General features: G+C 35.9%; 1 protein-coding gene across 1 annotated transcript in view; it reads right to left on the reverse strand.

Moving 5' to 3' along the window:
* LOC117336386 (protein fuzzy homolog) overlaps positions 1–17,370 on the reverse strand; it is a 142,067-nt gene that overhangs the window by 90,574 nt on the left and 34,123 nt on the right. Inside the window, exon 4 of the mRNA XM_033896891.1 lies at positions 15,225–15,335. Coding sequence (XP_033752782.1) covers positions 15,225–15,335 — 111 coding nt within the window. The remainder of the gene's footprint in view (positions 1–15,224; positions 15,336–17,370) is intronic.

Genomic DNA, 17,370 nt, shown 5'->3' on the forward strand with positions numbered 1-17,370 from the left:
TAATGGGATGGTGGAACAATAGGCCTGAAGATTTAATGGGATGGTGGAACAACAGACCTGGATTTATAACCCCTGTTTTATAGCCAACCCAACATACTGCGATAATTTTGTTGGGAATGAATTTCCCTATTTTATAAACTCTGAGGCATCAGTCATGCATGTATAATCCAACTGTTATAAAACAATATTTCTTTGTCTTTAATTGATAAATCCATTGTCCTTAAACAATACAAATCAAAGGTATATGTGTATATATAGGATTTGTTTTACATTTACAGCTGTAGGCCTAAATGCATGTGTGTTAATAGTGTACTGTTCACATACAACAAGGAATCAGGAGAATCTACAAGTGAAATCTAGTACGTAGTTCCTAAGAAACTTCAACTGTCAAATAAAAGGTCACATGATATGTTTATCATAAAATCGTGACCTGAAATCGACCCGAAATTCCAGTTAACTTCACAGTTGTATATAGGTAAAAAAAGTGATCCGAATGAATTTAGTCAAATATTCACATGAAATAGTTTATCTAAAGTGCAGTGAAGCATGCTGATCAAACAAATTTTTTTTCCCTTGGAGATCTGTTCAATCGTAGTCTTAACATGATATACCTCCGTATTCCAAATAGACCATGTAGATTTTCCAGTATATAAGGAATCGGAGACAAATGAATATTACCAGATACAGTCAAACCTGCCTTAGTGACCACCTGAATTAAACGACTTCCTTTCATATGCGACCGTATTTTTTCCTCCCAACGTTATTTACTATACTATTGACCTGAATTAAGCGACCACCTGTCAGACGCGACTAACGACCATTATTTCCGTGTCCCAAATGCTGAAAAGCAACTTTTTTCAGCGACTTTCCGAGTTTTAAAACGGAAGTAGAAGTCATAATCAAGATGAAACCGGACGAACGTGTCTGCTTCTAAAGATTAAAAAAACACTTTAGAAATGCATGAAATGTCTTATTCTGTCTAAAAAAATGTATTGAATTTATTATCTTTGCCCTGATAACACCCAAAAACGAACGAAACTGTACTTTACTTCAAAAGAATGAAAGAAGGAGATGGGATATGGCGAAAAAACGTCCTCGCCATTCAGACGATTTTCACGAAATTTTGATAGATAAAAATATAAACATTTGCTTGGGAAGAATGAAAAAGAGTGAATAAACAGTCAACTTGCTGTTTAACTGAAATTTATGTTCTTTTTGAGACATTAGGACAGATATTTGCCAGTAAAAACCGTCTCCATCGTTATGAAGGAAATGCAGTTACGTGACTAATAATCCGGATGGAAGTCCAGACCAGGAATTCAGGATTGAAAAAAAAAAAAATGTTTTTTTGTTTGTTTTTGTAAAAGTATCCGGCACTGGAAATAATCAAATTAGCCATTCAAATTCTTTAATTATTTTTTGTATTTTAAAATTCCAAAAAAATTATTGTAACATGCTAAAAGAATTTAATATATATATTAATGAAAATAAAAGAAACTGAATTAAATTAAAAAAAAAAAAATATTGTACTACATATGAAGAAATGGGGATATTTTTATATATTGTCCATTATTATAAGCATAAGTTTCATTAAGTTCTATTAATAGTGATTTTTTTTTCTATTTTTCTTTCGTTTTCCTCAAGAGGTCTCTTACAGATTTGATTATATTCACAATCTTAATTGATGACTGAGGTAATTCCTTTTCATCATTCTTGTATGTTGATAAATAACTTTTGTTCAGGACAGAAAGCTAGTAAAAGACATTGTAAATCAATTATTAGGTAAAAGAAAAAGATGTCTGATATGATCTGGGAAATCACCTGTCTCTATAAATAGAACACAAATGGTAGAACACACGTTCTCTGGTCTAAAGATCAGCTGGCATAGTTTACAAGTTTACAGGAGTATTCAAGTGATGTTAAAGCTTAATATATGATAATGAACAGATATCTTCATCTGGAATATGTTTATGACTGAATATTTTACCGTTTCCACAACCTTGGGTATTCTGCTATAAGGTATAGTCTGTTTCATAAAACTTCGGAATAATTAATCTGAATAAGGGCGCCCCACTGTCAATTACCCGCGCCCTGCGCCCTTATTAGGTCAAATACGGTATGTACTAATACTTGTAGCTGATAAATTTTACATATGTGGCAGAATAATTATGAACTTTCCTTTTCGGGTAATATTCTTTGAACCTGGATTAAGAGACCACCTGTCATATGTGACCTTTTTTACTGACTCCCTTGGAAGGTCACATATGACAGGTTTGACTGTAGTTAAATGATCACAGAGAAGGAAATGAAATAAATTATTCTAAAACATTCCCATAGACATCCACTCTAACAATATAAACTCATAGATTGTTCAGATTGTCCACAACTAAGATAGATACGTTCCATGGAGAATACAGAAGCTACACGAGAATCCAGAGAGAGGAGAATACATCTATACATGTATATAGACAGACCCTCTCACAGCTTAACCATGTATATAGGCAGACCCTCTCACAGCTTAACCATGTATATAGGCAGACCCTCTCACAGCTTAACCATGTATATAGATAGACCCTCTCACAGCTTAACCATGTATATAGGCAGACCCTCTCACAGCTTAACCATGTATATAGGCAGACCCTCTCACAGCTTAACCATGTATATAGGCAGACCCTCTCACAGCTTAACCATGTATATAGGCAGACCCTCTCACAGCTTAACCATGTATATAGATAGACCCTCTCACAGCTTAACCATGTATATAGATAGACCCTCTCACAGCTTAACCATGTATATAGGCAGACCCTCTCACAACTTAACTATGTATATAGGCAGACCCTCTCACAGCTTAACCATGTATATAGATAGACCCTCTCACAGCTTAACCATGTATATAGGCAGACCCTCTCACAGCTTAACCATGTATATAGGCAGACCCTCTCACAGCTTAACAATGTATATAGGCAGACCCTCTCACAGCTTAACCATGTATATAGGCAGACCCTCTCACAGCTTAACAATGTATATAGGCAGACCCTCTCACAGCTTAACCATGTATATAGATATACCCTCTCACAGCTTAACCATGTATATAGGCAGACCCTCTCACAGCTTAACCATGTATATAGGCAGACCCTCTCACAGCTTATAACCATGTATATAGATAGACCCTCTCACAGCTTAACAATGTATATAGATAGACCCTCTCACAGCTTAACCATGTATATAGGCAGACCCTCTCACAGCTTAACCATGTATATAGATAGACCCTCTCACAGCTTAACAATGTATATAGGCAGACCCTCTCACAGCTTAACCATGTATATAGGCAGACCCTCTCACAGCTTAACCATGTATATAGGCAGACCCTCTCACAGCTTAACCATGTATATAGGCAGACCCTCTCACAGCTTAACCATGTATATAGGCAGACCCTCTCACAGCTTAACCATGTATATAGGCAGACCCTCTCACAGCTTAACCATGTATAACCAATTCCACAAGACCTGAGAGGAAACAGTTATCCAAAACTCATTATAAGATAAATAATGTTGCACCGATTTCAGGATTTTAACTTACTTCGTAATAAGCAAAAATTTGTTTCATGTCTGTTCGTGTTGAGAAGATTTTACTGTTGTATTGATATTGTACATAAAACATTTAGGTACCAAACGGATCTAGTTTGATCAAAGGGTGAATGATGGATGATGATACAATGTATACAACAAAATAACATGCAGGATTAGCAGCATGACAGCACACACTTGTCGTCACGGTGACACCAACACTGTCACACCATCATTGGTTTATGGTTGGGTACACAGGATTAAGTGAACCGCCCCCACTCTCACAACAACTAAAACTCTAGGACATCTCTCCCCTGGTGACATTTTCTGTAAAATAAAGAATCTGAACTACTATAAGTTCAATTAAACTGAAATACAATGTCTTAGAACAATTCCAGGCGGAGCTATGTTAGATATTGGTTGGTATTCACAGTGGAATTGTTGAATAAAAAATTCCTCTTAGTGTTGTTTGATCTTTAAAATTTCATGAATGAGATCATGATTGACGATGAATTCTAGGTCAAGCAGTAAATATACAGCAATTCATCTAGATGTGGGTCTGTAATTGTTATGGTGTAATTTTAACTTTTAATGTACTTTAGGATGAAAAAGCATCCAATCATATATAAACGCAGCAGATGAACTGTACTTTTACTTGCAAAAAAAAAACAAATTTAATTAAAAGAAAAGAACTTTTTTTACAAAACAATTATGAACTGATTTTTGTTTCCTATATCTATGGTAAGAAAAGAATTGCTTCAATCCTAAAACTTATGGTTGATGTTCAATCCTCAATTAATGAGAACCTGTATAACCAATAAACTACTAATTAATCTCAGCATGTCAAAAGATTGAAATCAACTGGGAACATCGAATGCTAATGGCTTATAAGGGGGGAGTGGATGGCACCTAACAAAAACAGGTACATACATGAACCTTATACCTACATATACAGCCTGACACATGTAGTACCACAAACCAATAACATCTCAGGCCCGTGGGCCTAAAGTTATGTGAGTTCTGAAATATTTCAGTCAATTTGAACCTATTTGGTCCCATCCATCAGCCCCTAGTGGTCATACAGTCACACCAACATGCCATCAAACTGCCATCCCATGATAATAATTCTAACCAATTTCGAATTAATTTCAAAAGAAATTCAACAAATGATAGTCAAAAATGTGATTATACTGTAAAGTTTACCCTATATACCAAGGGGCAAAAATGTGATTATACTGTAAAGTTTACCCTATACCAAGGGGCAAAAATATGATTATACTGTAAAGTTTACCCTATATACCAAGGGGCAAAAATGTGATTATACTGTAAAGTTTACCCTATATACCAAGGGGCAAAAATGCGATTATACTGTAAAGTTTACCCTATACCAAGGCAAAAATGTGATTATACTGTAAAGTTTACCCTATACCCAAGGCAAAAATGTGATTATACTGTAAAGTTTACCCTATACCCAAGGGGCAAAAATGTGATTATACTGTAAAGTTTACCCTATACCAAGGGGCAAAAATGTGATTATACTGTAAAGTTTACCCTATACCAAGGGGAAAATGTGATTATACTGTAAAGTTTACCCTATACCAAGGGCAAAAATGTGATTATACTGTAAAGTTTACCCTATACCAAGGGGCAAAAATGTGATTATACTGTAAAGTTTACCCTATACCAAGGGGAAAATGTGATTATACTGTAAAGTTTACCCTATACCAAGGGGCAAAAATGTGATTATACTGTAAAGTTTACCCTATATACCAAGGGGAAAAATGTGATTATACTGTAAAGTTTATCCTATACCAAGGGAAAAATGTGATTATACTGTAAAGTTCACCCTATACCAAGGGGCAAAAATGTGATTATACTGTAAAGTTTACCCTATACCAAGGGGCAAAAATGTGATTATACTGTAAAGTTTACCCTATACCAAGGGGCAAAATGTGATTATACTGTAAAGTTTACCCTATACCAAGGGGGAAAATGTGATTATACTGTAAAGTTTACCCTATACCAAGGGGAAAAAATGTGATTATACTGTAAAGTTTACCCTATACCAAGGGGGAAAATGTGATTATACTGTAAAGTTTACCCTATACCAAGGGGAAAATGTGATTATACTGTAAAGTTTACCCTATACCAAGGAGGAAAATGTGATTATACTGTAAAGTTTACCCTATACCAAGGGGCAAAAATGTGATTATACTGTAAAGTTTACCCTATACCAAGGGAAAAATGTGATTATACTGTAAAGTTTACCCTATACCAAGGGGCAAAAATGTGATTATACTGTAAAGTTTACCCTATACCAAGGGGCAAAAATGTGATTATACTGTAAAGTTTACCCTATACCAAGGGGAAAATGTGATTATACTGTAAAGTTTACCCTATACCAAGGGGGAAAATGTGATTATACTGTAAAGTTTACCCTATACCAAGGGGGAAAATGTTATTATACTGTAAAGTTTACCCTATACCAAGGGGCAAAAATGTGATTATACTGTAAAGTTTACCCTATACCAAGGGGCAAAAATGTGATTATACTGTAAAGTTTACCCTATACCAAGGGGAAAAATGTGATTATACTGTAAAGTTTACCCTATACCAAGGCAAAAATGTGATTATACTGTAAAGTTTACCCTATACCAAGGGGCAAAAATGTGATTATACTGTAAAGTTTACCCTATACCAAGGGGGAAAATGTGATTATACTGTAAAGTTTACCCTATACCAAGGGGGAAAATGTGATTATACTGTAAAGTTTACCCTATATACCAAGGGGCAAAAATGTGATTATACTGTAAAGTTTACCCTATACTAAGGGGAAAATGTGATTATACTGTAAAGTTTACCCTATACTAAGGGGAAAATGTGATTATACTGTAAAGTTTACCCTATACCAAGGGGCAAAAATGTGATTATACTGTAAAGTTTACCCTATACCAAGGGGAAAAATGTGATTATACTGTAAAGTTTACCCTATAGAGACCAACCAACCAATTGTTTTCCTATAGACTTTAGTGTTAACGTTTTGGAGTATTTCATTCAAATTCTTGAATTCAATATGACAATTATGGTTTATAACAAAAGTTAAGGGTCTGATATAACACCTAATCAAAAAAAAAGTTGGGTCCTTCAGCTCAAATTTTCTCCAGGGTAGCCATTTTGAAAATAGGTGAATTTCGCAGTAAAAATTCTCAAAAATCTTAAATGTTTACATGTTTATTATTATTATCTGAACTTTTGGGAAAAAAATCAATCAGACTTACGAAATTTATATCAACATTTCTTATTGATAGTTACCTACCAGGCTACATATCTATTTTCTCACTTCATAACATACTGGCCAATCAGTGGCTGCCAGACATTTTATCCTTAATGGCTCAACGTTCTATACACAGGGGCTGTTTCAAAAATATATGTTTTCAATTGGTTGGTTGTTCCCTATACCAAGGGGCAAAAACGGGAGACTCTACAGTCATGAAATTTGGCCATGGGAGGTTACTACAAAATTTCACTGAAATTGGTTTAAGGGTTTCTGAGAAGAATTCTAAAATGTAAACTGGTTATGGATGACAACAGACAAAAGGCAATTAGAACAGGTGATTTGAGACTTTGTCTCAGGTAAACTTAAAACTCATCCTTGAGGTTAAGAAACAAAATACACAAACTAAATTTCAGTAACAGCTCCTTTCATTATTATTCTTCATTAACCACCTTGGTTTTCCAACTACCACAAAAAGAGTATGACCAATTGTGAAAAGCTTCATTAACCTAAGAACTGTGGTTTCCGTGGTTACTAAGGAAACATGTGGACATGTTGATGGTGGAAAAGCAAGGTGAGATGTACTTCTCTGAGGATTCTCTAGAGTAATGAACTCTGCCGCCGGACCTCATGTTTATAACAAAACTTAAGATTTCAAAAAATGTTTTTATCTAGAAAACATGTTTATACCTAAACCAAAGAACATTTCCTCAGCAATTAAGCATGAACATAATAAATTTATGAACCTAATTAGTCCAGTACAAAATGTTTGATTGTATAGAGTTTAACATCCTCACAATAATAAGGAAATAGGTGTCAGTAGACAGGACTGTACGGACAGGTGTCAAGGAGACACTTAAAGAAGACACAGATAAAGTACAAGATCCTGATCTCAAGTGTTAATTGGGGCAGCAGATCTATTTTAGTCTCTTTAATATCCAAAATTAAAAAGGCAAGATAACCCGATTCTTCGCGGACCGCACTTTTAGTTGCATTCTGCATCAGTATGCAGTGGGATACAGTGGACCTTAAACCCTGGTCGGCATTCCACACCCTGGTCAGCATTCTATACCCTGGTCGGCATTCCACACCCTGGTCGGCATTCCACACCCAGGTCTGGCCTTCTATACACCCAGGTCTGGCCTTCTATACACCCAGGTCTGGCCTTCTATACACCCTGGTCTGGCCTTCTATACACCCATGTCTGGCCTTCTATACACCCAGGTCTGGCCTTCTATACACCCAGGTCTGGCCTTCTATACACCCATGTCTGGCCTTCTATACACCCAGGTCTGGCCTTCTATACACCCAGGTCTGGCCTTCTATACACCCTGGTCTGGCCTTCTATACACCAAGGTCTGGCCTTCTATACACCCAGGTCTGGCCTTCTATACACCCAGGTCTGGCCTTCTATACACCCAGGTCTGGCCTTCTATACACCCAGGTCTGGCCTTCTATACACCAAGGTCTGGCCTTCTATACACCCAGGTCTGGCCTTCTATACACCCAGGTCTGGCCTTCTATACACCCTGGTCTGGCCTTCTATACACCCATGTCTGGCCTTCTATACACCCAGGTCTGGCCTTCTATACACCCAGGTCTGGCCTTCTATACACCCAGGTCTGGCCTTCTATACACCAAGGTCTGGCCTTCTATACACCAAGGTCTGGCCTTTTACATCCTGTTTGGGCCTTTTTTATCCTGTTTGGGCCTTCTACACCCTGGTCGGGCATTCCATACCCTGGTCGAGCATTCCATAACCTGGTCGAGCATTCCATACCCTGGTCGAGCATTCCATACCCTGGTCGGGCCCTCCACACCCTGGTCGGGCCTTCCACACCCTGGTCGGGCCCTCCACACCCTGGTCGGGCCTTCCACACCCTGGTTGGGCCTTCTACACAGTGGAAATATAACTTTATGTTTTAATATGGCTAAATTGTAAGCACCCCCAATCTAAGATGTCTTCCTGTTTTAGCTTATTTGTGTAATACTTTAATGAATTTTTACTAGAAAAACGAATGTATATTCTACCATAGAAACAAGCTTCCTTCATGACAAACCCTTCCACCTATTGCAAAGACAAGAAAATTCACATCCACGGAGCTAAAAATCTGTAACATTGGCGTGTCTTGTTCAATCTGAACATACATCTACTACGTACTGTTTTTCCATGAAAGATACCATACTGTAGATATTTTAAGACATGACAAATATACAAACTTTGCTTGCATAATTAAAGACAGGATGTGTGATACAAGGTGTTTCTTACGTAATCAGCAAAACCTTTGTGTAACTTTGCTTGATTACAGTGACAAAATGTTTGACATTAAGGGTGTGATTTCCCATCAAGGTGTGTTCCAGCCTTCACTGAACCAGTGTTAGCTAATATGTTGATCTCAGCTATATGTGGCTAATGGTACACCACAGGCCGTAGGCATATCTTAGCACTTTATAATGTAAGGCATTTTATATTTATCATTTTAAAACAAATGCTGTATATCTGTAGCAAACCATAGTAAAGTGGATTCCCTTTTAAGTTTCACCAATGTCTGTTTATATCTGCATTGCCAAGAACATATATACATGTATCACAATGTGTTACATGACTGCACCACCATTTTTTACTCAAAATGTTTTTAAAAACAAGCAGTTTCCTTACAACTTGTTTGTCAAATTAAAACATGCATAAAAACTGGTGATGTTTCATATACTAAATATCTTTCCAAAAATAAACACATTATGACAAGAGCTTAAATTGTCAACTGAGGTTAATTTAAACCTAGTACTTTACTAGTATAGATGGCAGAAAATGTTGTAACGTTGCTCTGCCTACGGCTTTCTTTCTCGCACATCGTGTTTGACACGGATAAAATCGGTATTCATCTCTGGATGCACCAGGATGTAGAGAGTGATGCTGCACCCACTATGTTAGCATAATCAATTAGCTCTGCCCAAGAATGCATCCTTCCTTGCTTAATTGGCACAATTAACATACACAAATTACAAATAACTACTGTAACATATAGTATTAATGCAATTTTGTTGAATTTTAAACACTCAACTAGTTACAGGGTTGAAGTAGGAAAACAAAATTAATTGGCAATTAAAAATCAAATTCTTCAACTTGAACAAACCAATTTTTTCATGCTTTTTAAAACAAAATGGATTTTAAAGAACGGACAAAAAACTAAAGAGTATAAACATTCCGTAAAGAATGAGAGAGGCTAGGGTTGTTACACTCCCATCAGTAGAAGTTTGAACTCAATAACCTTCCAACACAAATCCAAACATTTGATATCCTTGAAAACAGTGTCAGCTCTGGAGCTGTTGTTTGGAGATACTGTCAATAAGTCACCATGGATAGGAACATACATCAGCTGCCTACAATCAGGAGAAGGCGTGCTCCAAAATTCTCTGTAGGTGTGTCACTGTGGTAAAGTGATGTATGTAATGAAAGACAAATTAATTTCACTTTGTTTGTAACATGCTTTGTTCTTAACATGCTTTAACATTTGTCAATTTCACTTTTTTGTTTGTAACATGCTTTTTAATTGGCAAATTTCTTTTTTTGTAACATTATTTTTCATTTTCAAATTTGATTTTTTGGTTTGAAACATGTTTTTTTCATTAGCAAATTTGATTTTTTGCTTGTAATATGCTTTTTCATTGACCAACTTGTGTCTATCAAGGGATATAGCCATGAAAATTTGTTTCATATTTTGATGATGTTGTAAACAAGTATTCAGTTTTCACAAAAATGTATTTATTCACAGCAATTTGACAAGCAATAGACACTGATACTTTCAAAAGAAAAATGTCAACCATACTTGACATGTCATTTGTCAATGTATCTCTGAGAAAACAAATTGGAATGACAAAGGCTGAACAACATTTCATTACCTGGCATCCAATAAAGAAATCATCACTGTATGGAAATAATAAAGTCCTTTACTGAAATGCATACAAATGACAATTGAATGCCCCCAATACATAACTTGCCATAAGTCTCCACTAGGAATTGGACCTGGAACCCCCGGCTTACTAGGCTAATGCGCACAAGAATGAGTTAAGGAGAAGTTTACCGCGGAAGTGTTAATAGGAAGCAGCTAGTATCTTACCATCAGATTTTGATGGGTGTATAAATGTTATAAAATTGTATTTAAACTACATATAACACATTTCCACCTAAGAGATACAGCCTTAAGGAGGTATCCTTCCATAACATGTTTCTCTATTAGAGAGCTAGTGGGACTATGACTACATATAAACATGTACATGGTTCAAGGGAACTATTAATGCTGTTCTACAGCACGTCGTCGTAGCGATAACGAGACCACTAAATCTATTTACTAGGACAGTAATGTACCCTTCACAAATGTAGAATGACGATATGTTATGTTCCTAATTATCTACTGTGTTTCTATGCAAGATAATTTAAACAATCGTTATTCATATCCATTTCATACATTTTATTTCTTCGATGACAGACTTTGTTTTATTTTGAACCATTTAAAAAGAAATGGTTGTTTTTTATTTAGTAATTCTTCGACGTGCATCTAATCACATACTTAAGTTTGGGTTGGGTAACTTTTCTACTGCCATTCACTTGTAATTAACAAACAATGAGAGAAGTTAAAACCAAAACACATCATTATTTCAGGTTTTCATTAACGTCACCTACGACAAAATAACGTCATTGATAAAGGTTGAAATACTGACGTGTCAAGTGATTGCTCGTTGTTGTCGATATAAATGTTACAACTGCTCCATTCTGACCCATTGTTTATATTCAGTTTAGAAATCTCTCATTGAAATGGTGACCAGGAGGATTATAACAAACTGCCATCAAACAGTTAATTTCTGATCAAATTATTGCTAATCTTTGTGTATTTTACAAAAACTAGATTGAACTCAAAATCTGAGAAGTTGAACTGGTACTTGACAAGATGTTGTATGCATTGTTCTATAAGGCTACAGAAGATTGGCACTAAAGAGTTCAATGCACTTACATCTAATACTGTATTTGACATAATAAGCGTAATGTGCATTCACAAAAACAAAAAGGGGTACATTACATAAAACCAAGTTAGCAGAAAGATTTATGTGTGAAATTTGGTTAGAAAATAAAAAATCTTTTTTCATTCACATGTATACCTTTATGTAGTTAATCTATTGTCTTCGTTGAAAGACTGAGGATTATATTTGCAGATCAGTGAGGTAACTTTTATTTGCTGCAATAAGCACACCCATCCTCTTTTCCTGAAAAAGTTGGGGGTGCGCTTATAGGGACAGGTGTGCATATTAGGTAGAATATGGTACTCCCTTTCCCACCCCCGACCCCCTCCCCATGATCTTGAAAGTTAGTCAAGGTGAACAAGCTTAAACAATTAAGCCTTTCATCCCAGCTATTGGCCAAATACCATAACCCCGAGATCTCAGTTAACAAGTTATTTACTTGGAATTCACTGATTGATTTGTCAAAATTTGGCATTATTTTTTCAATAAGTTTGAGAAAATGAAAACAGCAATATGATATTCATAACCCCCTTGAAAAATCAATACCTGGATTTACTTCAATTTGCATTTTAAAATTAAAATTTAGGGAATATGGCTGTTTCCTATAATAACCAAGTTCAAAGATGGAATTTACTTGTAGATTATTGTAAATGCAATTAATCTATAAAATTATTCTAAATGAAGTACATTCTTTGTAACTGAATTAATTAGATTTCATTTAGCAAGCTTTGCCAGTATATTTCCTGTAATTTCCTTTTTCAATAGTTTCTACCAATTTTTGGGTATGTACATGTAGTTTCTGATACATATTCATTTTAAATCAATTATTCTAAAATGAATAAATAATTGATTTATTTCTGTATATAGTGAAATAGCATTAATGAAATCTTTATGTTGTAATAGGTATCTAGGGCTTTGCTGCAGATATAGATTACATGTTGACATGGAAGAACTGCTTGCCATCTCTTCTCTGGAGGACCTCAATGTGGGTGACAAACAAGGTCATGTGACAAGTGCCATTTTAGGTTTTGTAGTATTGTGTAATATCACAGCAATTTAGAATTTTTGTTCGATACAAATGAAGAAAAAGGTCATTTTGTGTCTTCACATTACAAGCTTTTTTCTGACCATGAAGCTACATCTGCTGGTATCTATACATCCCCTGGTGATCGCCATTACAGAAACCCTTGTCGTTTGCATGAAAAAGCGCTGATGTGGACAACATGTAACATACAGCATTAATAGATTGTGCTTTATTTAGACTGTCTCCTTACTATCTAGACATTTTTTTCATTGAAATCACTAAATCTCAATAGTTTCTAAAAGTAGAAAGTTCCAGAAAGAATGGAACGTACAAAAGACAAACGGGATATTAGCATTTCTCTAAACAGATTGAGAGTTTGATACAGTGGAACCAAAATGACTTTAACTGCATCATACAACTGTTTAGTCCTTCTAGGATTCTGTGATGCCAATAAGGGCCTAATCATGTCATTGAAGACAGCCAAAAAACTCAAATGAGGTCAAAAGAAATGCGAAAATCTGGATGGGGATGTGCATGAAGTACCCTGCACAAAATTCACCCAAAACATGACAAATCGTAATTAAGAGCAGATTTTTTATAAAGTTACCCAATTTTCGCTGAAGGGATCATTTCCTCAGGCCCGAAGGTAGTTAAATTCTTTATTTATAAAGAACATAGTATCCCTTTGACACAAGATACTTCTTAAGAATTTAAGGAACATATTCATTCTTGACTAGAAGCTGAAAGGCATGCAGGTGGACAGAAGAAGATGGTATAAGATAACACACCAAGACATATGTTGACTTTGCCCTTTAAGCTAAACCACTACTGCATAACACATTAATAAAGTGTGTATTGGCCAAAAAAGGCTTTGTAAAGACAATCAATTCAACAAGCAACAGGTGTTCAGCGAGTGGCATCAAAGGGCAGTAACTCTTGTAGTGTTCAGTTGTTATGATTAGAATGGTTTTTTTCATGATTATAACATAACACTTGATTAAAAATCCACTATTAAATTTTCTAGGTAATAAATAAGTATTTTCAGCTGTGTAGCACCTGACCAATACTCCCAGAATCAATCCATGTAGATATCTACAGTGTGATTTCAACACAGCTTTTATATAGCATTGGCAGAATGAATTGAAGAGTTTTCTCATCAATAACTTTATTATATGCAAAAATAAATTTTCAACAAAAATATTTGATCAAGATACATGTACATGACAGTATACATATTTAAAGGATAACAGACACATTAAGATCACAATGGCTCAACATCCATTAAGTACATGTTGATCATGGTTTGCTGCTTGAATGAAATGCTCAATGTCCTTTCTGCATTATAAATTTTTGTTTTAACAAAATTGGTATAAATGTTTATGCAATTGAAAAAACCAAAGTGAATGCCCAAAACAGCCACATTTATTCTAGATGTACCATTGCTTGATCCGTCCTTAAACCACTATATTTATTGATAGGAGGTTAAACAATACAAAACTTAAGTCGAATCTATCCTAACAACTATCTATATTAGGCGACCCTCTGTTCTAAGCGACCATTTCAATTCACATTATACTGACGACGGGCGAACTAGTCATCCTTCTGTTAGTAGGAAGCACTCCTCTGATTGGTCAATGGGAAGCATTAATCTGATTGGTCAATAGGAAGCATTAATCTGATTGGTCAATAGGAAGCATTAATCTGATTGGTCAATAGGAAGCACTTATTTGATTGATCATTGCCAAAAGTAATATCACCATGATGACCAAAATTTCCTATATATCACTTCTGCAGTGATGACATCAAATTGATGATGTTGGATATATTTCACTGTGAAAAAGAACTTAAATATAAGATATATGTGACCAAGCATTCATGGAAAGTTTTAAAGGATAAAAGATGATAGAGATATTTGAGGTGCAATGCTGTTATGACAGCGACTCAACTCCTCCTTAGAAACAACAGAAACAAAAGTCTTCCATGGGTGTCAGGCCCAAGTTTCATCAAAGTTCCATGTGGAAGCATTATTGGATTTAAGGGGGGGGGGGGGGGGGGGGGGGGGGATCTTTATATCTGTCATGCTTTTCCATGAAAAATTTGATGTTAAGGAATTCCCTTGTGGCTAAGTTCCCGCTCTCAAAAGCTGTGAAAGAACTCAACTTTGATAAGTTACCTGGAGGAGTGTTTTCTCAGTGAAATTAGTTTTGATAACTTACCTGGAAGACTGTATTCTCAAGAAACTTAGTTTTGAGAACTTACCTGGAAGACTGTATTTTCAGGTAATTTATGTTTTGGTAATTTACCTGGAAGACTATTCTCGAGAAACTTAGTTTAGGTAACTTACCTGGAGGACTGTATTCTCGGGTGCAGCAATGATCTCCACTGTGTTGGTCAGCTGTGAGAAGGTGGTCGAGGTAGGAGCTTGTATAAAGTGGTCAATCAGGTTGTTACAGACCTGGAGATAGACAAACAGGACAGGTGGACAGACAACTTATATATCAGTGATGACAGAAAACGAGGACAATTGAGATAATGGCCACAAATAGAGAAAAAGGGGAAAGTGATGTAGACAAAATACAATAGACAGACATGATAGAAACAGACAGACATACACAATAAAGAGGATGTTCAGACAGTCACAATAAAGAGGATGTTCAGACAGTCACAATAAAGAGGATGTTCAGACAGTCACAATAAAGAGGATGTTCAGACAGTCACAATAAAGAGGATGTGCAGACAGACAAAATCAACAGGATGCATAACCCAAATAGAACTGTTGCCCCCCCCCCCCCCCCCCCCAAGGTTATTTATAGAATAATGCAATTAATTGTAGTCTTGTAACACAGAGTCGGGGTCAAGGTAAATTTAGCTTTCCGAAAAGGGTAGGTAAATTCTACCTGTTATAGATACGCACATCTACAATGTATAAGGATTATTGTTGGTAAGTTTAGTTGAAATCCCATTGTATTTATGTGACAAGGACTTATAAAGGGAAACCATTACAGAAGTTCCACAAATGCCTCCTGTACTCCTAAAGATGTAAATGTGGTCTCTATGGCAACGAAACGGATGGACGGATAGTGACAACCTGATATCAGTATTCCCCCCTCCCTTAGATTTATTGCGGGGGATATAAATATGGAGGACACACAGACAGACAAAAGAAACCAGACACAGAAGAAAATAAAGAAAAGAAAAAGATAGCACAATTAAAGAAAACATTTAATGAACATTGGTGAAATGTTTCTCACTGAAAAAAATGATATTGTCTCCATGCCTCCATAATCCAAAGGAATCATGTTATGATCCAAACATATTCTTAACTTTAATCATAGAATTGGTTTCTGACTGTGGCAGGGCCAGATCCCATTGTTAACCGGTGCTAGTTATCAAAGTTGAACTTTCTACATTGTACATAAGCTTACTGACACCTTGTGCCACATGGGGTAAGACATAAGAAGGCATTCAAATCAATGAGGACCAAGTTATAGACAGTACCGTCAACTGGAATCAGGGTCACTGGGTGTAGTACTATTTGATTACTATATTCTTGTCATTGTCATCAGGTTAAGTACATTTGTACTTACTCTTCTGTAATCAATACTGGTGCCAAGAGTTAGCAAGAGCTAGACAAAAAAGATTACCATGCAAAAGTAAAAATTATCAATCAAACATCAGTAGTTTCTTTACCAAAATTCTACTTTGAACACCTAAAAAGATTCTTTTGGGAATGTCTTTAAAGTCCTAGTGACCTTTTATGGAGATTCTGAAGTTCATCATTATTGATTTTTAATGAAATTATAACTTTGTGTAAAATCTATACATTTTACTTCTAGCCCAGCTATCAATGAATATAGAACAAACAGTTAAAAATCTCCTATCTGAACTCTGTTTAGACATAGATTTCATTCAGCCTGTTCCATTTGCCTTGGGAGGTAAAATGGCAAGGGCTAAATGAATTACCTGCTAATGCGGACACCACAATTGCACTAAAAAGTAATGGTGCAGCACTTTATTAGCCATTTTGTACTTTTACTGTGAACCAGATCCCTGGCTAAATCTCTCCTGTTAATCACTCTGAAAAAATATTCTAAAACTTTCCAAATCGTGAAAATTATTACCCTGTTAATAAAGTGTGATTTGCGGCTGTGTGGCCGTGTGGCCGTGTGGCCGTGCACTGCAATCATCATGTGCGTCAGTCTACCTGTCCCTATACAGGCAAGCGTCTATACCATGTCCAACACGTACTGGGCATGTCAGCCCACTAAAGTACACCACCTTACAGCAACAGATGGAGTTTAGATACTCACAAAACCCTGTTTAAGAATGAATCCATCTTTTTATTGTCTACCATATCTTATTCCATTACGTAATTAATGGGCTGAAATCTAAGTGTTCCTCAGGTTTATGTCACGACAAGATAAACACAGATAAACTTCAACTATGGAAGGCAATTTCTGTGAATCCCTCCACTAAATGACCTTGAACTT

This window comes from Pecten maximus, chromosome 10 (genome assembly GCF_902652985.1).
Source record: "Pecten maximus chromosome 10, xPecMax1.1, whole genome shotgun sequence".
Classification (NCBI taxonomy): Eukaryota; Metazoa; Mollusca; class Bivalvia; order Pectinida; family Pectinidae; genus Pecten; species Pecten maximus.